This window comes from Lissotriton vulgaris, chromosome 11 (genome assembly GCF_964263255.1).
Source record: "Lissotriton vulgaris chromosome 11, aLisVul1.2, whole genome shotgun sequence".
Lineage (NCBI taxonomy): Eukaryota > Metazoa > Chordata > Amphibia > Caudata > Salamandridae > Lissotriton > Lissotriton vulgaris.
The window spans coordinates 1,064,670,960-1,064,691,611 of NC_141699.1; the positions used below are offsets into that span (position 1 = coordinate 1,064,670,960).

Genomic DNA, 20,652 nt, shown 5'->3' on the forward strand with positions numbered 1-20,652 from the left:
ATCTTGGCTGGAGTTGCAGCTTTTTGTCTTGTTCTAACACTTTATTTCGAATTGCCAGCGGAGTGGTTCATCCGCATAAGCAACGCACCTCCCAGGAAGCGCCGACTAGAGCGAGGAAAAGGGAACCAAACCGTGCGCATTTATATATATATATATATAAAACCGGTGGGGCACGCACTCTCGGTCAGGAGCACCGCATCATACAGCAAAAAACTTTGGACAGTACGAGGAGTACAAGGTGCGGCGCCCCCCCAGCGAGGACATTGCCTGCAAAGGTGACTGAATTTCTCGATGGGGAGAGAGGAGGTAGCATTGCGCTACCCGATAGGACAAAGACACAGGTGGTGACGGAACAACACTTTCCTGGCTACACTGCTAGGATGTATGAAACGGTGCCAAGGGAAGGGGACATTTTAGAATGTTTGGAACTCCGCTATTAAGCAGGGAATCCACACTGTACTACACATCCCAGGATGCAGTCTGCCAGGCGCTACAAGCACAAACACCTGCAGAGAGGAGGTGGAGTCGTGAGACCGCCCTGGAGGGAGGGGTCCCCCCAATGAGGTGCAGGACTGTCCTAAAAGGAGTGGCCAGCGATCCAAAGCCCACACGAATTGCCAGCAGCCTGTGACATCGGCACTGAAGACGGCCAAGACGGCCAGAAACGCGTCTGCCCATAGAACCAAAACGCATCACGGACTGCAAGGAAATGTGCTGTAAAGTTCAATAAAAATCCTACCTGGTCCGAATCCGGAGCTGTGTCCCGCTTACTTTCGACGGAGGGTGAGCAGTGGAAGTTTATGTTTTACGGTTGGCTGAAACCGGTGGGGCACGCACTCTCGGTCAGGAGCACCGCATCATACAGCAAAAAACTTTGGACAGTACGAGGAGTACAAGGTGCGGCGCCCCCCCAGCGAGGACATTGCCTGCAAAGGTGACTGAATTTCGCGATGGGGAGAGAGGAGGTAGCATTGCGCTACCCGATAGGACAAAGACACAGGTGGTGACGGAACAACACTTTCCTGGCTACACTGCTAGGATGTATGAAACGGTGCCAAGGGAAGGGGACATTTTAGAATGTTTGGAACTCCGCTATTAAGCAGGGAATCCACACTGTACTACACATCCCAGGATGCAGTCTGCCAGGCGCTACAAGCACAAACACCTGCAGAGAGGAGGTGGAGTCGTGAGACCGCCCTGGAGGGAGGGGTCCCCCCAATGAGGTGCAGGACTGTCCTAAAAGGAGTGGCCAGCGATCCAAAGCCCACACGAATTGCCAGCAGCCTGTGACATCGGCACTGAAGACGGCCAAGACGGCCAGAAACGCGTCTGCCCATAGAACCAAAACGCATCACGGACTGCAAGGAAATGTGCTGTAAAGTTCAATAAAAATCCTACCTGGTCCGAATCCGGAGCTGTGTCCCGCTTACTTTCGACGGAGGGTGAGCAGTGGAAGTTTATGTTTTACGGTTGGCTGAAACCGGTGGGGCACGCACTCTCGGTCAGGAGCACCGCATCATACAGCAAAAAACTTTGGACAGTACGAGGAGTACAAGGTGCGGCGCCCCCCCAGCGAGGACATTGCCTGCAAAGGTGACTGAATTTCGCGATGGGGAGAGAGGAGGTAGCATTGCGCTACCCGATAGGACAAAGACACAGGTGGTGACGGAACAACACTTTCCTGGCTACACTGCTAGGATGTATGAAACGGTGCCAAGGGAAGGGGACATTTTAGAATGTTTGGAACTCCGCTATTAAGCAGGGAATCCACACTGTACTACACATCCCAGGATGCAGTCTGCCAGGCGCTACAAGCACAAACACCTGCAGAGAGGAGGTGGAGTCGTGAGACCGCCCTGGAGGGAGGGGTCCCCCCAATGAGGTGCAGGACTGTCCTAAAAGGAGTGGCCAGCGATCCAAAGCCCACACGAATTGCCAGCAGCCTGTGACATCGGCACTGAAGACGGCCAAGACGGCCAGAAACGCGTCTGCCCATAGAACCAAAACGCATCACGGACTGCAAGGAAATGTGCTGTAAAGTTCAATAAAAATCCTACCTGGTCCGAATCCGGAGCTGTGTCCCGCTTACTTTCGACGGAGGGTGAGCAGTGGAAGTTTATGTTTTACGGTTGGCTGAAACCGGTGGGGCACGCACTCTCGGTCAGGAGCACCGCATCATACAGCAAAAAACTTTGGACAGTACGAGGAGTACAAGGTGCGGCGCCCCCCCAGCGAGGACATTGCCTGCAAAGGTGACTGAATTTCGCGATGGGGAGAGAGGAGGTAGCATTGCGCTACCCGTTAGGACAAAGACACAGGTGGTGACGGAACAACACTTTCCTGGCTACACTGCTAGGATGTATGAAACGGTGCCAAGGGAAGGGGACATTTTAGAATGTTTGGAACTCCGCTATTAAGCAGGGAATCCACATTGTACTACACATCCCAGGATGCAGTCTGCCAGGCGCTACAAGCACAAACACCTGCAGAGAGGAGGTGGAGTCGTGAGACCGCCCTGGAGGGAGGGGTCCCCCCAATGAGGTGCAGGACTGTCCTAAAAGGAGTGGCCAGCGATCCAAAGCCCACACGAATTGCCAGCAGCCTGTGACATCGGCACTGAAGACGGCCAAGACGGCCAGAAACGCGTCTGCCCATAGAACCAAAACGCATCACGGACTGCAAGGAAATGTGCTGTAAAGTTCAATAAAAATCCTACCTGGTCCGAATCCGGAGCTGTGTCCCGCTTACTTTCGACGGAGGGTGAGCAGTGGAAGTTTATATATATATATATATATATATATATATCCACAATGTAGCCCACTCGTCCGACGTCAGCGCTCTTTGATGGGGCGGTACGTTTCTTCGGCAAAAAAAAACGTTTTATATCTGTATAATTGTATTACTGTATAATTTCAGCAAAACTATGGAAGCTACTCAAGGGGCACAAAACACTGTTCACAAGTTCCAAAATGCCCTGGAACCTACCTCCACTCCACAGAGAAAGTACATGATACTGTTCTGCAGTTCTCCGAAGTCCAAATAGCGCTGTGCAAGGGGTGTCACCATAGTCTGTAAAAGAGAAGGCAGTGGTAATTAAATGAGTACAATTTCAATACTACAACATATTCAAAAATAATATTTGCAAAGAAAAACACTCATATTAGGGCTTTTCTTTGAAAAGAAGTCAATGAAGTGTAATAAATAGGATTCAAACTAGAAGCACTGCTAGCTTTTGGATCCTTTTAAGTTTGGCTTATGCCTCAGGGATGTCCAGATAAGTAATATCATAGTAATCAAGGCTATATGGGATACAAGTAGAGAATACGTATGCATCCTGTTGGGTGAGTAAATAAAGGAGGACATTTCTCTGCAGCTTTTAAACAAGCATTTAAAATGCAATAGGTCTCGCCTTTGATTAAGTTAAAGCCATTTGCGTTGCTAATGGTATTGTATTCTAGCTTTGCATTATTTAGTGTATATTTATGATATGTTGTAGTTGGATGTAGTTAGAATTGTTTTGTTAGCTGTGTAGTAGTTTAAAGCATAGCATTAGTAGGAAAAGAGCAGTGTTTCAGATTTGGGAGGTGAATGAATAGAAGAATAGTATGTGTGTTAATTTTGTATAGTGAGAATTACAATAGCATGAGGCAGAGGAAAGGGGCGAGGGGAGAGCAAATATATGCATAAATTTACACGAAATAATACAGAGCTAGAATACAATACCACTAGCAAAGCAAATGGCTTTAACTTAATCGAAGCCAAGGGCGGTTCAGTGGAGGGCTGAACAGAACCCCCCCGAATTTTGCCTCAAAAAAAGCAAGATTTGTGCTACAAAACTCCAAAATGTGCAGTATTGTTACAGCAGGCAGAATATATGCTTTTAACAAAAATACCGCTCAGCAGCTTCTGGAGACTGATAGGTCTCTTTCTGTGATAAGGCAGAGTGTCGAGCAGCACTGCACCATGGAAAAGGAGGGTGTCTAATGCCAGAGAGGGCGTATCTAAAGTTGAAAACTCAGCTGTCTCTAGCATCGTAAAGCCACTATTCCTAAGATGCGCAGGGCAGCAGGGGCAAATGGAGTGGCAGGGACACTGGAGGCTTGCGAGTGAGCGGGCAATGGGGTGAGGAGGGTGCCATGAGTGGTCTAGGGTTGTTGGGGAAGAGGGGTTTCCCAAGGGGAGAGGGGAGGGACGGGAGAGGGGAGGGGAGGGACAGGAGAGGAGAGGGAGACAGCATAGGAGTGAGGATGTGGAGTTACGGCCAGATCTGCCGATTTTGTATCTTGGATACCAGGTTTGAGTCTCAGTGTCTGCTCAATACCCTGTGATTCTGGGCAGGTCAGTTATTCAAAAGTACATTAATTTCACCAGTGCCTTAAAAAAAACGTGCTTAATGTAATTGAAGGTTATGCAAAGTTTTCCAATATAACTCGAGTTTGCACTATATAAATCAGCAAAACATAATAGATTCATGGGGCGCAGGAGCCTGTGCATTTTAAAGGCAGCCGACAGAGGACCTTAACACCTCGGCCCCCTGCTGACCTGTTGCTCAGCCTCCCTGTAATGGCTCAGCACAGAGCTGAGTTAATAAAAGAAGGATCAGCCTCAATTTATTTAGAATGCCAATATTTGCAGGCACTTTTCTCAAAATTGCGGGATTTTTACAATCGCAATATCCTGGGGGGTGGGTGTTGGCTACATGCTGGTTTATTGGTGAACAGTAGTGGGTTTGAAAGTGGCTATGACGTAGGATCAATATGTGTTATACAAACTGGCATTTGTCATGGAGGGCACCTCGTTGTGCTGCAGCCCCCACCTCAGAAAGGTTGAATGACAACATTATTAATGTGCCCAAATACGTCACGCTTGAAACGCTTAGACTTGGGCACAAATGAATTTCACACTCAAAATGGCGCAGACTTTCTTCTGTTTGGCGGAACACAGCAGTGAAATTCTGCGCACTGTGTTTTGCTAAACTTACAGTAACGAATAGGCCAGAGTACTCTGTTAAGAAACCACGTTCCTGACAATCTGACTCAATTTTACATTAATTTCCACGTTGCAAGGTCAGAGTAATCAGCAGTTGCTACATAAAAGCAAGCATTTACAAATGAATCGGCGAGCTAAAACAGTGCTTCTGTATAAAAACAGTGTCCTCCGAGGCGGGAGGTTGAAGGAAGGACAGGCTCCCTGATCGGATGTGTGCTCCGAGGAGTGGGGGCGAGGGGGCAAGGGGGGCTGAAGCGAGGACAGGCTGCCCGAGCAGCCATTACGCGCGTGACGACGGCGCTGAAAATAATAAGGAGTGCCTACTGTGTTTTAAAGGAATGCGTGTAAAGACACCAGTAAACGATCCAGTCCCGGTGGGCGGGGCCAAAAGAGGACAGGGTGGCAACCAGGAGGGACTAAAAAGCCTGAATTACAATTAGAAGACTCAGTTTAGCATAAGCTATGATGCAAAATGACGCACACCAATAGAAATTAGGGGCGGAGACGAAAGTGGACTTCTTAAAGGATATTGATTCCAAGAAGCCCTCGCATGGCGAGGGTAGCGCTTGCACACTGCAACACCAGGCGATACCTAAAAACAGAAGTAGACTGAAAAAACACTCAAGGCTTGGATAGAAATGCCCATATTTAGTAAAACTCTTAGTGTATGGACTTTTAGAGCAGGCAGAGGAGATGTTCCAGAAAGAATTGGTCCAGCAGGCAGTAAGAGTCCCACAAAGTAAGAAATCAAACTTCCTACATAAAGTGTCAGAAAACTGCTGGATGTCTAAGCTTGGACATTTTTATTGGCAGGAGGCAAGTCTGGCTGCTCAATCTGGAGTGCAATAGTCCAGACAGATCAGTTATGTTTCAACCGCATAAGAAATAGTCATACTGCCAGACGATCTGATTAAAAGGACCAGAAGATGTACGTAAATATGAAATAATATAGAGGAGAGCAAGGACCCTTGCAGTACCCCGCAGGTCAGGTGATAGATGGAAAAACAAAATGGCTGAATGGCCACAGAGACTGAGCATGATCTGTAAGAAATGAAGTTAACCGGGCAGCCCCTATGCCTTTGATACGGATGTCCAATAGTCAATATATGACATGTAATGGCCAAACCTATAAAAGGGTTCTGAGAGATCAAGCAAGAAGGCGGCTGCAGAATCATCATAATCCCAAACGAGCCTTAATTCTTCAGGGGCGAGTCCTAGCTTTGTGCCCGTGCCATGACCTAGATCAGGAGTACCAAATGCAACCAATTAATCGCACTATACATATATAACAATGCAAGTCTTTGCATACATTGTATAAAGAAACATTTTTAATTATTTATGCACCATGTTAAATCAAAACTAAAAGGGGTTCACGTAAAGTATGCAAATATACATGCCCAGCAATATATTCAGTAATGCCACAAAACGCTGAGACACATATATGTGCTACGTCTTCACACAAAGGCAAATAGCATCCATAAGTTTCTTCAGCTGGTACAAAGAGAGCACTTGGTTTAGTCAAGACAAATATGTGAAGTAAGCATCAATGTTTTTGTCTCTGTCTAAAGAGATCATCCTCGTGACTGTATGCTTATGGCAAAGAGGTCAACCACTATTTAAGATACAAATTTGTGGGCACACAGGATCAAAAAAATGGCAACGCCAGCCCAGAATAACGTACATGACTCCTAAAAACTAATCAGGGTCTGGGGTAGTGGGGCAAGGTGCTAAGTCTATCAAAAGAAATCCAACATTGCCATATTCACCTTAGAGGTTTCTACTCTTTTGAGTGAATTTCAAGCTTAAATCAAGACTGTCAATAAATGTGTCCAACCTACTCAGCTAGTGCCTTCAGTATTAGATCACTGAAGAATTTCAACTCCATAGAAGTTGAAAAGTCCAAACGTTAAACATTTGAAAAAATAATAGTTTACCTGCCCGAAGTTTATAACAAGTTAACCTTAAGGATCTCATGGGTGTTACAAGCTGTAGCATTTTGTGCTGAAGAATTCTCAGAGGAAAAACAATCTGTTCTGGAAATTTACTAAGTGTGTTTGATGGAAGTTCTTCTTGAACTAGTGGCTGATGGTTCCCGGTCAGTCTGCAACTGAAAAAACTCTGAAATCAACGTTGTCCTTCCCTTCATTTACTCACACAGACCCTAAGGAGTTAACATTGGATTTCTGGTTTACTATTATTTGAGTTGAAAGAATTTAAATTTGGATAGAACTTTTTGTTTATACATCCGCTAATCTCCATTTTTCTGGCATTTCAATCCTTATTATTTTCTCTATAGCTTTGAAATCTTAGGTTCTTCATTTCCTACTTTTACCTTTGTTACTGTTATTTTTTTTACCATGTACCAAATGCATTTCCAGTTTATCGTTTAAGATTGTTTGGGGATTTTGGGAGCTGAAGCACAAGTTGGCATTTCTTTCCCCATAACTTAACAATCCCATTTCCTACTACAGCTTTATTAATAGTTTTTGTTTTACTATTTTACCTCACATTTATCTTACTACTAATTTAGTATGGACCTTTAAAGTATTTCTATATTAACTGCATTGTTGTTTAGCTATATGTTGCACACATGCCACACAGATACCTTCAGTAAGAAAGAATATTGCTTCTAAGGGCAAGTAACTAAGTTTGAGCACAGGTATTTCTTACAGAAACCAGGTTACCTTAGTAGTGACTTCTAAATACAAAAATTGTCCTTTCTTTTCCAGAGCATAGCATTGTGATGGTCTTCCTTTTTAATCAGGCCATGGTCAGGAGCTTTAAGTTGGACTGTTCCTTCCAAGGAGATGAAATTCCTAATGAGCCTGAATGTCTTCTCTTTACCAGACACAGCCATCGTTGCTGGGACAGTAAGGTCTACAGACTTGGATACTAGATATATACAGGGCCATGACAATGATGCAGACATTTTCAACTGAGCAGGTGAAGCAGAATGTCCTTTAATTGGTCCAAAACGGAGTTCCTTGAAAGGGTGTGGCACTTCCAACTCCACGTCCATTTGTTCGACCTGTGGCTTTCAATGCTCTTCCATCATTTGCGAAACAAAGCCCTCCAACCATTCTCTTGACCCTATTCCCAGTGCCATTGCCTTTGACTTCTATACCCATTCCCTCTCCTATTGGACCACTCTGATCAACCTCTCCCTCTGGCAAGGCTCCCTTCCTGTCTCCTTCAAAACTGGGCAGGTTACCCCTCTGCTGAAAAAGCCCCCTGCTGATGCGAATGACCTCAACAACTTCCGCCCCATCACTAACCTTCCCTTTCTTGCAAAGATCACGGAAAGATGTGTAGCCAAACAACTCTCTCGTCATATCAAGGACAATGATCTTCTTGACAATTGTCAGTCCGGCTTCATCCAAAACTGCAGCACTGAAACAGCCCTACTGCAAGTGGTTGATGATGCACTGGGGATACTCGACTCAGGGGGGTCCTGTCTGCTAATTCTCCTTGACCTCTCCGCAGCCTTCGACACTGTTAATCACAACACCCTCCTCAATATTCTTCAACAGAGAATGGGCATGGAGGGCACTGTGCTTAAATGGTTTGCATCCTTCCTCTCTGACAGATCTCAAATGATCAAAATAGCGAACAGTCTTTCTTCTCCTGTGGCGGTGGGTCAAGGTGTTCCCCAAGGTTCTATACTTGCACCCACACTGTTCAATCTCTACTTAGAACCACTGGGAAACCTCCTAAGCAAATCCGGGATTCACTATCATCTCTAGGCTGATGACACTCAACTCTACCTCAAGGTTGCCTCCACTCATGATCTCTCCATCCTAAGATCTACTCTTGACTCCATTCAAAACTGGATGTCATCTCATAATTGATTCTGAATCCCTCCAAAACTGAATTCCTCCTCTTCTCCTCCTCACTCTCTCCTCCCCCGGTTCAATCATGGATGGATCAGATGAATCTACTAAACAACAAACCCATCATTGTCGACAGCGCAAAATCTCTTGGTGTCATTCTAGACAAAAAACTCAATCTAACTCCCCACATCAATTCTATTGCAAAATCTGCTCGCTACCAACTGCGCCTTCTTTGGGGAATCCGTCGCTTCTTCCCGGAGCAGGACCTTATTACCCTGGTGCAATCGCTGGTCCTCTCCAGACTAGACTACTGCAATTCTCTTCTTACTGGCCTCCCCAAATCTCACCTGTCTCCACTTAAGTCTGTCTTCCATTCAGCAGCTCGTTTCATCTATGGGGCCAAAAGAAGCGATCACATCACACCGATGTTATCCACCCTCCGCTGGCTTCCCTTCGAGGCTAGAGCTATCTACAAGACCGCTTGTATCACCCACAAAGCCTTGCACTCCTCTTCTCCCCGCTACCTGGCGAATAAACTGAAACTCTCTGGAGGCTCTAGACCTTCACGCAATGCCGAGAATCTACTGCTTGAACCTCCCACTTTCAAGAAGGAAAGAACAATGGCCCAATCCTTTTCAGGCAACGCAGTGAGAATCTGGAACTCGTTTCCGCCTGAGCTCCGGACCACCGCCTCCTCCCAGGCCTTCAAAAGGGACCTCAAAGTTCTCCTCCTCCAGAGACACCTCCAAAAGTAATTCACGTCCTCTTGCTATTTGGAGGAAGACTCCCCACTACTGATATTTTCTACTTTCTATGACCATGGGAGTGCCTTCCCAGTGTTTTCCTGTGGTGGGAGTGTCTGCCTTTTTGCAGTATTCTCCATGTACTTGTGTTCGGTGCCCTTTTGTAACATGCACACTACACTTTGCCCATGTAACACACGGTTGCTACCTCTCACATGTTTTTACCTTTGATACTTGCACAAGGGCCACCTTGCCTACGTAACGCCTGTTCTTGTGCCAGCACTTATTGCAGTATTATACCTCAAATTATACTCTGTTTTCTCTTATAACTGCACACTTGTCACTTTTCCTCTTGTGCACTTTTGACTACCTCATGTATTTTTGGTTGTTTCACAATTTTTACTACCTCAAGTATTTTGTTTGCTCACAATTGTCACTATTACCTTTACTACCTCATGTATTTTTGGTTGCTCACAACTTTTACTACCTCAAGTATTTTGTTTGCTCACAATTGTCATTATTACCTTTATTACCTCATGTATTTTTGGTTGCTCACAATTTTTACTACCTCATGTTTTTTTGTTTGCTCACAATTGTCACTATTACCTTATGTAAGTAACGTATGTTTTAGTAATCTGCTCTTTTGTAATGTTTCTCATTATGTTTCATTTCTGTTCCTAATGTGAAGCGCTCTGACGCCTTCGGGTAAAGTCCGCGCTATATAAAAATGCATAAATAAATAAATAAATAAATAAATAAATAAATAAAAACTAGCTGCAACATCTAAAAAAAAAAATTCTGGGTACTCCATAAAGGAAACCTTTGATTAGGTCTTAGATTATGCCCGGGCTGCACTATGAAAAATAGCATATGTAGGACTCGCTGTCAACAAATATTGTTCCAACTGCCAACTTTTGAACTACTGCTTCCATGTTTCGCTATGGTCTAGTGCCTCCAGATAGCTTAGGTTTGTCTATCATTTAACGGGGGAGGAGGTGTGTAGGGCCTTATGGGTGCAGTCTTGTATATTGTCCTGGATTACATGGGCAGCCAACAGAGAGTGACCAATATGGGTGAGATGTGGCCATTCCTTTTGACCCTATAGACGAGGCATGCTCCAGAATGTAAAATTGATTGCAGAGAGGCGAGATGGATCCTGGAAGACTAATCGGAAAAGAGTTACGACAATTGATTCTAGAGAGCACCAGTGATTGAGCAAGAGATTTCAGATCTTACTCTGGAATGCTGTGGCGGATTCTCCTGAGGAGACAGTTGACATCAAGCACTTCTGCCCATGGTGCCTATTTGAGATTATAGGTTGAGCGTTTTGTCTAGGATAGCTCCTAGTGATCTGCGACTGTAAATAATAATGGGTTAGCTGTTAAAAATGTTGTGTGTCCATCCAGGATTGTATCGGAAGTGGTGATTTTGAAAGAAGAAATAAGGATGATTTCATGTTTAAAAGGGTTCTGTTTTAAATTATGAGAGGACATCTAGTTTTGAAATGAGTTTAGAGTGAAAGCAAGGTGCGAGATGTTCCTTGGAGAGGAGACCTTTAAATGCATTTGAGTGTAATCTGCATATTGACAATAGAATATTCCCTGCCCATTTTAGTAGGCCTCCACGAGGTTAATATATAGGTTGACTATGGTCAGAGCAAGAATAGATTTCCTGGGAGACCCCATGAACAAGGGCCACTGGTGTTAAGCAACAGTCATCAATGTTTATCTTCTGCACCTACCCATGAGGAATGATTCAAAACATTTAATGACCACACCATCAATGCCAACTCGATTTTTGAGTGCGTCAATAAGTGCAAGGTCATTGACTGTATCCAAGGCTGATGAGAAGTCGAGAAGAATCAGGGGGCAGGAGCTGCCTGAATCTAGGACTCGGAGAGCATAGTCGACCACCTGTAGTAGTCTTGGTTCGGTGCTGCAGCCCTGACTGAAGCTGGATTGGTATTCAACTAGGAGATGGTTGTCCTTCATGTGTTTGTTGAGTGGTTCCGCTACATATCTTTTGATTATTTTTGCAAGGAAACGCAGTTTGGAGATAAGGCAGAAATTATTTTGGTCATTCGCATCTGAGGAAGGGTTTTTGAGGAGCGGGGTGACTTATCCAGTTTTGAGACAGTTAGGAAATGTTCCTTGGCAGAAAATGCAACTCACTAATTGTGTACAGTAGGGAAGCATGTATGTATAGAGGAGCATGTACGTTTGGCAATGTTATTCTGGATACGGTCCTCAAAGTGGTTTGAAGGTTAAGTCTTCATGATAACTAAGTAAATCTTCCTTTCTAATTATGTCAAATAGTTGACAAGAGTTCTGTGTTCTGGGATTTGCACACCGTGGTTGGGGTAGGATGATTGCCTTTGCAAAGAAACTATTTTACTTTGGAGTCAAAGAACTGTACAAACTCTTCTGCTTTTAAGGGTGGGTCATCAAATTTGATGGTGTGGACATGGAGGGGTTCTTAGCGGTTATGACCAGATCAAAGAGTTGCTTCGGTAGATTCTTGGCCGAGTCAAGATGGGATCTAAAGTGATTTGACTTGTCACAAAGGGGGTATTTTGCACAGCAATCTTGAATTTCCAAGACATGAGAGTTTAGTGGTGGAGGACGACTGTCTCCATTTTAACCCTAGTATTCTCAAGGATTTCCTTTCCTCATATAAGGCATTGTTAAGCCGCAGAGCAGATGGTGTTGGTCTTATCTATTTGCTGTGAAGCTACCTCATCAAGCAGATCTGAAAGATGAAGACTTGGCACTCGAGTCATTAACATCTGTGACGGGCGGTAATACCTTCTATGTTGCTAAACCAGGTTGTGGCTCTTTTCGGTTGACCCATGGTAACAGAATGAGAGAATCGCAAATAGAAAGGAATAAGGAAATGATCGGACCAATCTACCAGTATGGATTCATTCACTAAGAGCGGGTGTTCTTTGGAGATTAAGTAGAGTTTGGAACATTTAGTGTGTGTTGGTTTTAGGTTATGTTGGATCAGATTGTTTTCAGAAAGAAAGGAGGCAAACTGATTGACCGCAGAGTCTTCTGTGATGCCCCAATGAAGTTTAAAGTCTTTGAGAAAGATCACTTTGTAGCTTTGCGTTGATTGGTCATTTGCAGGTCCATGTTCTCCTTGATGGAGAATGCATGATCACTGGAGGGTGATGCACAGGTAGGTCCAGAGGTAGGCACCGGAGTGTGGAAAAAGAGCCACTGTGATGAGTCTCTGAAGAGTGCTGCAATGCCGCTGCCTAACCAGTTGTGTCCAATGATGAAGTAGTTTAGAGGAAGTAGATGATCAAACATTGTGGGCTGTGTCCTTAAATGAAGCTGCAAGGTTTCTCAAGAATATTCAAAAGGCACTGTAGGAGCTTCACCGGCTCCCAGTAAAAAAAAAAAATTTTAAAAAGAGAGTGGCCTTCAAAGCACTATGCACAGTGCACAAAGCTCTCCATGATACCGGCCTGGGGTACTTAAAAGAAATATTTCTGTGGTACACCCCAAGCAAATGTTTTTCAATGTCAAAAAAGTTCATCTTTCTCAAAACCAAAAAGTTTCTTGGGGTGGAATCGCTTGGTTTATTCTTCCTGCTTACTCTGGAATCGGCTGTCCAAGCATCTAAGAGGTTAGCTGAAACTGAGCATCTTTAGGAGGGACTTTCAAACCTGGCTCTACTCCATCACTCTCTAGTTCATTTCACTCGCTCTCTACCATATGACAGTTCTTACAGACATTAGCGCCAAGACACCCTTGGGCATTTGTTGTGCTTTATGAATATTTATCAATATCAATTAATCCAGGTCCCTTTAAAGATGAATAGGTCAAAGTTATAGCGTGATAGTGTCTGAAAATTCCAGCTTGTGCATCACTGCTGATCCATAAGTACGGCATACATGGGAAGCCCAGGGTAAATGATTTGGTGTGAGTGGTGCCAGTTGTTTGGTGGGATTTGTGTGGATGCTCGAGGTGTTGAGGAGTGCAAGAGAATGATATAGTGGGATGGTGTGTGTGCTGAGTGGGTTTACGGTAGGTGGCCCTCATATTGGTGGCTGATCGAGGTGGGGAGGGGTGCCAATTGTTTGCGTCAATGTCGTGAGGGGAGAAGGATTAAACTATGTGATAACCAAGGGACTGTAGTCGGAGTAATTCAGGGGGAGATGGATGTGGGTGTATATATATATATATATATATATATATATATATATATATACATATATATATACATATATATATATATATGGGACAGTGTTAGGTGAGACTGGTCATTCGAGAATGTGGGTTCTGGTAAGGTGAAGGGGGTTACGGTTGTCCGGGAAGGCATTCGATATGCATGGAGGATTCTTGTGTAGTAGATCCAGGAGAGGAAGGGTGAAAGGTGGCGAGGGAAGGTGTCAGACCTTGATGGGGTACGTACTGTGAGAGGTCTGAAGGACTACAGTGGGAGGGGTTGAGGGTGTTGTAAGGTGAGAAATGCATTAGGCTAGGTTGGTCGGTCAGATGTGTAGGTAATAGTAAGGACATGGTGAATACATTTGTACCAGAGTCCTCTGTGTGGGAAGAATGCAACATGTGTGGGTGTGTGTAAGGTCGAGACGAGGGGTACTGTAGGTTGGGGTGAGGTGTGGCACCATATGATGGATTGATGTGTGTGTAACCTCAATGGGTGGAGGTGAGCCAGTGCGGTGTAGTTGAGGGGAGGAGAGTTGGGTGGCAATGTCGAACATGTCCCAGGGCAGAACAATGTGGACTATTTAACTAGTGCAAATCAGCAACTAAACTGTTTCTTGGCGTTCAACCACCTGCACAATACACCAATGTTGTCCCCTCGGGCAGTCTCACCTCTTAAAACAGGTTCCATCTAGACTCTGTAAAAAAGGATGCAGGAAAATACTGATGTAACCTGCCAGTGGTTCGCTTTATGAATGCGCAGTCGTACATAGAGATTACAGTACCCTCTGGTGGTCAGTCACATGTACTGCAACACTTGTGAAATCTTCGGTGCCTGGCGAACGTGCTCAGCAGTCTGACATCTTCAGCTATCATGAGAGTTTTAACTACACTTTGAGGGGCTAGAGATGGTGGCTAGCGGGCCAAGACCAAATGAGGGAATACCTTCTCCTAAGAATTGGACATTTTACTCTGCATTTGTGCAGACAAGCAGGGCTGGCCTTAGGCAGAGGGGAGCTGGGCTGTCGCCCTGGACTCTCGGGCACAGAAGGCGCACACGCAGCGGCAGGCACAACAGCCTTTTTAGGTCTCAACTAAACCCGGGCCCGGTTCTAGAGGGTGGGTTGAGCTCACCCAAGGAAGAGCCCTGACCCATCCAAGGCCATTCAGAACTAGTCACCCAGCATTTGTTCTTTTAACCTCATGTTTCACGGGGCCTGCAGCTCCGCCGGCTCTGCCTAATCGTTTAATTTTAACCATTAACACTATTGACATGAGCTATTTTCAGGTTTTAAGTCAGAAGTGATGGTATCTGCTATCTTGCACAAATCAACAGCACGGGTATAGCGAACACACTCACTATTAAAAGGTTGCAGGCTCTCAAGCCAAGGTACTTTAGGTTCGAGAACAAAAAACGTGACATGACAAAAAAAGATCTGTATATTATTTTGCATTCCTATAAAAGTAGATAAAAATGTTTTATTTCCTTCCCGTTTTTAGGTTATTCCTAACTAGCAGCCCTATACCAACAACAGATTACTGGAAAAGTCAACTAAAGGAAGGTTGCATCCTATCATTCGGTTGTACATGTATGTGTATGAAGATGGTTACTTTTAATCCAGTGGCGCTTTGTGTAGGGATCTATGTGCAACTTGTAGGACACCTGATTGATTACCAAGCAGGGCCAGCTGAGGATTCCATCCTTTCGAAGCTGATAAAGTAGGTGTAATTGGTCAACTAATAGGCACACTTGTTGCTTACAGTGCTACAGAGTGGAAATCATTGTGATAGCCGGCGCTACATACTAAAAAATAAAAAAATACTGAAAAACATCAGTTGATGTGCTTTTAAAAATGGAAATAAATAATTTACACTATACAAAATACCTTAATTCATACATTATGCCAGAAGACATATCATCATGAAATAGAGGTGATCATTCAGAATAAGATTTTTTGTATAGCACTATTGTTTTTTTCAAAAGCACCTTAAATGATGCATTTTAGGACAGTTAAGATGTATTTTTTACGGCTCATAGCGTGCACCTATTGTACCCTAAACTACTGATGAAACCTGTGCGTTACAGGAGTGGCTAAGCGCAGTTGCGAAGTGCACAGTATGGCGTTGTCTCGTCTGAGCATGCATGCTTTTCATATTTGTTTACTATAGGGCACCTTAATATTGTTTTCCTGAATGAATAGATTTCAGCTGGCACCTGTTAAGTACCATTTACACAAATAAAAAGTAAATAAAAGGGTAAAAAAACACCCAGACTTCTAAATACTAGCAGCTCAAGCACACTGGTAAGTCATGCATTTAGGCGCTGATGGGAAGGCTAGCAGTGTCACCACTAAAGGGAGCGCTGCCAGAGGTTAGAATACATAAAAAGGTACATACTTATTGGTCCACACAAAAAACTGGATGACTTCAGTCAAATAGGCCCTATAGAAAAGGAGTTCGGATAGGAAACATATGCAATCACACAGAGTTCTCAGCAAGACAAGGTTTCTGCTGGGTCCAATTAAAACTTCTCCATTGAATGTTCTAAATAGGGTTTACTGAATATATTTTAGTTAATTAGTACCGAACTAGGTTGATGAGGCTGTGCTCAAGAGGCTATTTTTATCCACACATCGTGGAGTCGCTCGATTATAGATCAATACTAGGAGTAAGTTTGGAGAAAACTGGAGGGGACACTGGGGTTCACCTGGCAAAGCGAGATCTGGCATTAGGCATTGAGGAATGGCCCCACAAAATGGACTGGTGCACGGCAGTAAAGAAGGTGGGATGTAAAGGAAGGAGCTGCCTGAAGAGATTTCTTTCAAAACTTAAGAGGACCAAGGAGAAACATAGTGGACTTGGTGAAGTGAGGGGAGCAAGTCAAGGAGAACAGCTAGCAATGTACCATAGAGCAGCTAACAAAACACTTACCCCCACATGCTTCAAGCATTTTTGGAGTCGCAAACGGTGCGATTCCTTAAAATCGGCCGTTTGCGATTCCAAAAATGCTTTTTGGAATGCATCAAGCATTTTTTGAAATCGCAACATTTTTGCGATTTCCAAAAATGCGATTGCTTTTAGGAAATCGCAAATTTGCGATTTCCTAAAAGCAATGCATGAATACTTTTGAAATTGCGAATTCGCAATTAGAGGGACAAATTTACCGAGTAGTTGAACTACTCGGTAAATTTGCAAAAAGTGTAATTAACACTTTGAACGCATTTCAAAAGCATTCATGTTACGGACATACATGTCCTTAGGACATGTGTGTGTGCAACATGATGCGAAAAATACATTTCAGGGGTGCAGGGGGGGTTCATTTGAACCCCCCTCACCACCCTTGAAATGCAATCAGGATTTGCGATTTTGAAATTGCGAATTCGCAATTCCCATTCAATTCCCATTCATTCCTATGGGCCTTTGGGAATTGCGATTTCGCAATTTCAAAATCGCATTTTTTATGCGATTCGGTAGAAATTGCGATTTCTACCGAATTGCATAAATATTTAAAAAATAATCATGCATAGGCTTTTGCGAATTCTAAATTGTGATTCGCTTTTTATCGCAATTTAGAAGTCGCAAAAGCCGAGATTGATGCATGTGGGCCTTACTCATTACAAGAAGTCAAAAATTACTCCGTAACCAATATTTTATAGAGGAAGCCACTCATAACTTACATGTGGATATCATGCAATTTTTGGACGCATTATTCCTGTATTTGGTCATATTTGTAATATGAACATCTTGCATAAACTCCACATTTTCATTTTGCAGTGTTGTTACGGAATGTTAACAATTATTTAAAACAGCATAAAGAAATTAAAGCCGTCCTTTAAAATATGAAATTATTGATCAAGGTTCACTTCACTTTGCTTTTGTAACTACATGTACATCACAAGATGGTATCCAGAATTTGGTAAACTTAATTCAAATATTTTAAAAGGTTAGTGAAAATTGGAGTCTGAAATCCCCTCATATTCACTGAAAAAGACAGAGTTAAAAACTGAGATATGGTTATTGTTCAAATGGGGAAAGTCAAACAAATCCACCAGTTGGTTATACCACGGAATATCGACACCACCGATATCATGATACAAGAATATCGAGGACAAATTATCGTGGGACAATCGGTTGAAAGTTAAGTGCATATAGGGAGGCGTGGATTTACAATTCCGAACTCCACGTCCATGTACCTTGAAGATGTATGTAGTGATTAGGTACATATATGAGGAGTTAGGTATAGAGAAATGCAGACACCTACTTATGTGTCGATATTTTTTGGACGGTATATTCTGTCTTCGATTTTGTGCTCCACCGATATTGTGGTTTCAGTATTCAGAGGGAACATCTTGCCAGTTATGATGAGCAATGTCCACAACATGCACAACGCAAGCCTCAAGCCATGTTGTTCTCTCGATAGCTTTTCTTTCCTTTTATTATGTTGGCAAACTGGCGTTTTGAGCATGGTGGGCGACGCAAGTTATGGAGCGTGTTGCATGCATTGGTAACCATGGCTGGTAAATGTCAGTGGTCTTTTGCTTTTGAGCCAGAACTAGACCTGTGTTTTGGACAGTGAATATGCGCGTAGAAAAAAGATAAACAACAGAAAACTGTGAATTAGGGCATTAGATAGGGATGGGCAAAATAGTTACAGGAAATATTGCATTACATTTTAAACATCAATGCTTTGCTATGTGCTAAGCTGCCACAGGGGGAAAAACATGCAAAGCAGGAAAGGGATTGTGTGTGGCAACCGTGTGTTGCAGCACATGACCAGTAGCACGCTGCATTTCTTCTGCATCTTAACGTTTTCACAAGGAGTACCCTCGCCCTTCACCGAAGCCAGAAGCAGTAGGGCCGGAAAACATGCCGCATAAGCGCTTCAAGAGTGCTTTACGGGGCAGGTTCAACACCAGGAGAGCTTTGTGGTTCTAGGGAGCTGTCCAGAGAGTGGCTGTATCACCCCCGACCCTAACCACCAGCCCTGCCCAACCCCAACCCCACCTACCACCCACTCAGACACAGTGAGCCCAGCGACAGTGACTCTGGGAGAAAGACATTTATACTGCAAGCACACTCAGAGCTACAGCTTTAGGCGCAAAGGCTCAGGAGTGCATGGTCGGTCTTTGTTAGGTCATCTGTGGTTTGCTACACAGCCTGGTCAAAGTAGATCCTGAATGTATAAATGCATCGGTAAAGCAATTTTAGCATCAATGCAAACCTTAGCAGCAAAACCTGCTAAAAGAATAAAGATGGTGGTAAGGGCGGCAAGTCTGGAAGCATTTGCTACGAAACTGATAGAGGCCCCATGAATACTGGCTGACAAGGCATAAATCAAACTCAGAATGTACATCTCCCCAATAGTAGCAGACTAATTACCTGAAGTATTAATACTGAAACAGGTAAGGATGGCTATGTTATAGTGGACTAGAATGGTTACTGAAATTGTCAGGGTGGTGCCTGTCCCAGATCCCATCTATGGTTACTGTAGGGTGTATACCTTGCAATTGTGCCAAGGACAGTCCTACGGATAAGGTACCTACCTTGAAGGACCATGTGATTCACGACATGTCTAAGTGATGGTTTCAGACAGGGAACTAAGAGGCATGTTCTATATGTATCCCCAGAACCCCTATGGATAGCAAATATGTGTGCAAATATTAACCACAGCAGTGGTAGAGTAGGATGCCACCGGTGGCCTAGCAAAATGTCCCTCAATGTACCCTGTGCACTGAGCGCAAGCTACACAAAGGTGCTTTTCAGGGACCAGCATTGTTTACAAAGTGAACAGCTGGGGAGATGATGCATGGTCCTGAGCAACGGAGCTTTCTAAACAGGTTTACATTTAGAGATGCTAATAAGAGGGATTGTGTAATCTTATAGTGAAGCTTCTATAAAGTAGCAGAGGACAGGGCCCAGACCTGCATGTGATGGGCCACAAAGAAGTTAATGAGCACAAAATTCCTACACCTATTTTCCTATACTCTGCGAGGAAAAAGAAGTACTTGTGAGTAGCATAACACGTGTATCTGTAAAGGGCACGTTCACCCAAGGGTATCTTAGTGCTGAATTACATAGGTTTATTGTCACCCAACTCAATGTTACTTGTTTTATCGACCTCAGAAGGATGAAAGGCTGAGTGGACCCACCGAGATTTGAACCGGTGACAATAAGGTTGAACGCAGGCCCCTGCAATGGATGCACTAGTACACTGAGCCACCAGACAGGGCTTGTCAATCTGAAGAAGCAATTCTTTCGAGGTGTCCTGCCAGAAACAGCAAAGTGGAAGGCAGAAAATGACTGTATATGTCACCAGAAAAGACACGGAGCAAAAACAACCGGGAATTAGAAGTAGCATGGTAGCTGGAATGACCAGGAGTAGAGAGACTGTAATACTGCATTCATGTATGTATTTGAAAAATTCCTCTCTGATTTGGCATTAAAGAAAACGTATCTTGTACTGCGCTTCACTGCACTGCATTACGTCAGTGCCCGACTTTGCCATACTCCACCTTTGCCTTTCACTCACCTCCAGAGCCGTCTGGTTAAAAAGAGTCACAAACTGAGCTGTGAGGACCACCACAACCTCTTCTTTCAGATACTCTGCAACAAGAGACAAGCAAGGTTTCTGTCAGCATGTTGGTGATGGAGTAGAGAGCTTTCCTATAAAAGGAACCCCCAAACAATTACTTCGCAGCTCGGGAGAAACGGCTCAGTAGACAAATAAAAAAACTTACTAACCAAAATATTTACAATGAATCAATCTGTAAATTATTACTGACCCACTCTATTTTTAAAAATATTCCTTTTCATTGCACGGATTATAATTGTGCAAAATTCATAACAAAATAATAATTGAAGTCCGTAAATATGTACATTCTTTTGATTATAGTCATGCACAATTCAGAACAAAAC

The 20,652-nt window shown here is 43.8% G+C and overlaps 1 protein-coding gene across 1 annotated transcript in view; it reads right to left on the reverse strand.

The window, feature by feature from the left end:
* The window catches only part of LOC147684082 (major facilitator superfamily domain-containing protein 8-like), a 113,783-nt gene that overhangs the window by 45,336 nt on the left and 47,795 nt on the right, over positions 1-20,652 (reverse strand). Inside the window, exons 7-8 of the mRNA XM_086944438.1 lie at positions 20,267-20,340; positions 2,986-3,069 (exon numbers count right to left, since the gene is read on the reverse strand). Coding sequence (XP_086800564.1) covers positions 2,986-3,069; positions 20,267-20,340 — 158 coding nt within the window. The remainder of the gene's footprint in view (positions 1-2,985; positions 3,070-20,266; positions 20,341-20,652) is intronic.